This window comes from Rhizoctonia solani, chromosome 4, assembly GCF_016906535.1.
Source record: "Rhizoctonia solani chromosome 4, complete sequence".
In the NCBI taxonomy this organism is placed as follows: Eukaryota; Fungi; Basidiomycota; class Agaricomycetes; order Cantharellales; family Ceratobasidiaceae; genus Rhizoctonia; species Rhizoctonia solani.
The window spans coordinates 374-1,475 of record NC_057373.1 but is presented as its reverse complement, the minus strand read 5'-3'; the positions used below and the strand labels follow the sequence as shown (position 1 = coordinate 1,475).

At 43.9% G+C, this 1,102-nt stretch overlaps 1 protein-coding gene across 1 annotated transcript; it reads right to left on the bottom strand.

Annotated features, from left to right (window-relative positions):
• Positions 1-595: 595 nt before the first annotated feature.
• On the bottom strand, positions 596-854 carry RhiXN_00001 (uncharacterized protein; the record flags this gene model as incomplete). Its single annotated transcript, XM_043319820.1, has 2 exons — positions 596-776; positions 829-854. 2 exons carry the CDS (start codon positions 852-854, stop codon positions 596-598), a joined length of 207 nt encoding a protein of 68 aa, XP_043178832.1.
• Between the last annotated feature and the right edge of the window lie 248 nt (positions 855-1,102).

Below are 1,102 nucleotides of genomic sequence, written 5' to 3'. Positions count from 1 at the left end.
CAACCTGATTAGTCAGCATTTGCGTTGGCCACACAAGCTATATACTCTGTACGCAAAGAGCATGCAGTAATGATTCTCTGATGGTGCTCATATTTCTGTAATCCGTTATCCGCGCACGGTAAACAACAAGTAAAATCAATCAGTAATACAACTTACTTACACGCCATATGTCAAACTTGGAAAATATGTTGGGGCGTGGAACTGTAACTATAAGATTGTGTATACTTTGTTTTGTGGTGAACTCATCATGATAAGCTCTAAGCTTCATTTGTACATAGACATATCACTCAACGCTCTTATACTGGGATTTCCAAACAAGCAACTCGTGTAGAGACTAGGCCTGGTACTAACGCCATGGACATTAGAGCCACCCAAATGTGTTGATATTAATACACCTTCTATTTGTATATACACTTAGAGAAAATGTTGTACACGCGTATGCTTGGCGGGTTGTCATCTGTATTTCAGACAATACTTGAGCTTACACGCTATCATATGAAGCAGGCTTCCAAGACTCAGAATTGATTGTACCTAACACTAAAGGCTGCTACCAAAAGGGGCAATTGATATTGTGTATTCATGACACATACGTAGATTACATTGTTCCAAACACGCCCACACGATCTCCCTTTGGGTGTCGAGATTGTTTGCTCAACAGGCTGAGATGGAGCTCAAGAAGCAAAAGCTGATTGCTGACCATGGCGTTCTCTTTCATCTTCTCGTCGATAGCCACCAGAAGCCTCTGCTGTGCCTTCTGCAGCTCCTGCTTGGCCATGCTATTCAACGTGTTAATCAAACCAAGTGTAGTACCTATCAAATGAGACCTACCAAAGAGCTTGAAGTTCCTCATCCATCTTGTGGAGCAAACCCCTTAGCACAGGGGGCGCCACGTTGAAATGGACCCTCCAGGAGCGTTCTGGGCTGCATGAAGCCTTGCAGTGTACACATTGCTTCAAGTCTGTCTTACCCCCACCGGTCCCCGGGTCAGCAATACATTTTTCACACACAAGATGACCTATTGATAGACTTAGATTTATGAGACTTTACCCAAACTTGCAACGCACCGCACTCCAGAGCAAAGATATTCCCGCTGCTTGCAATG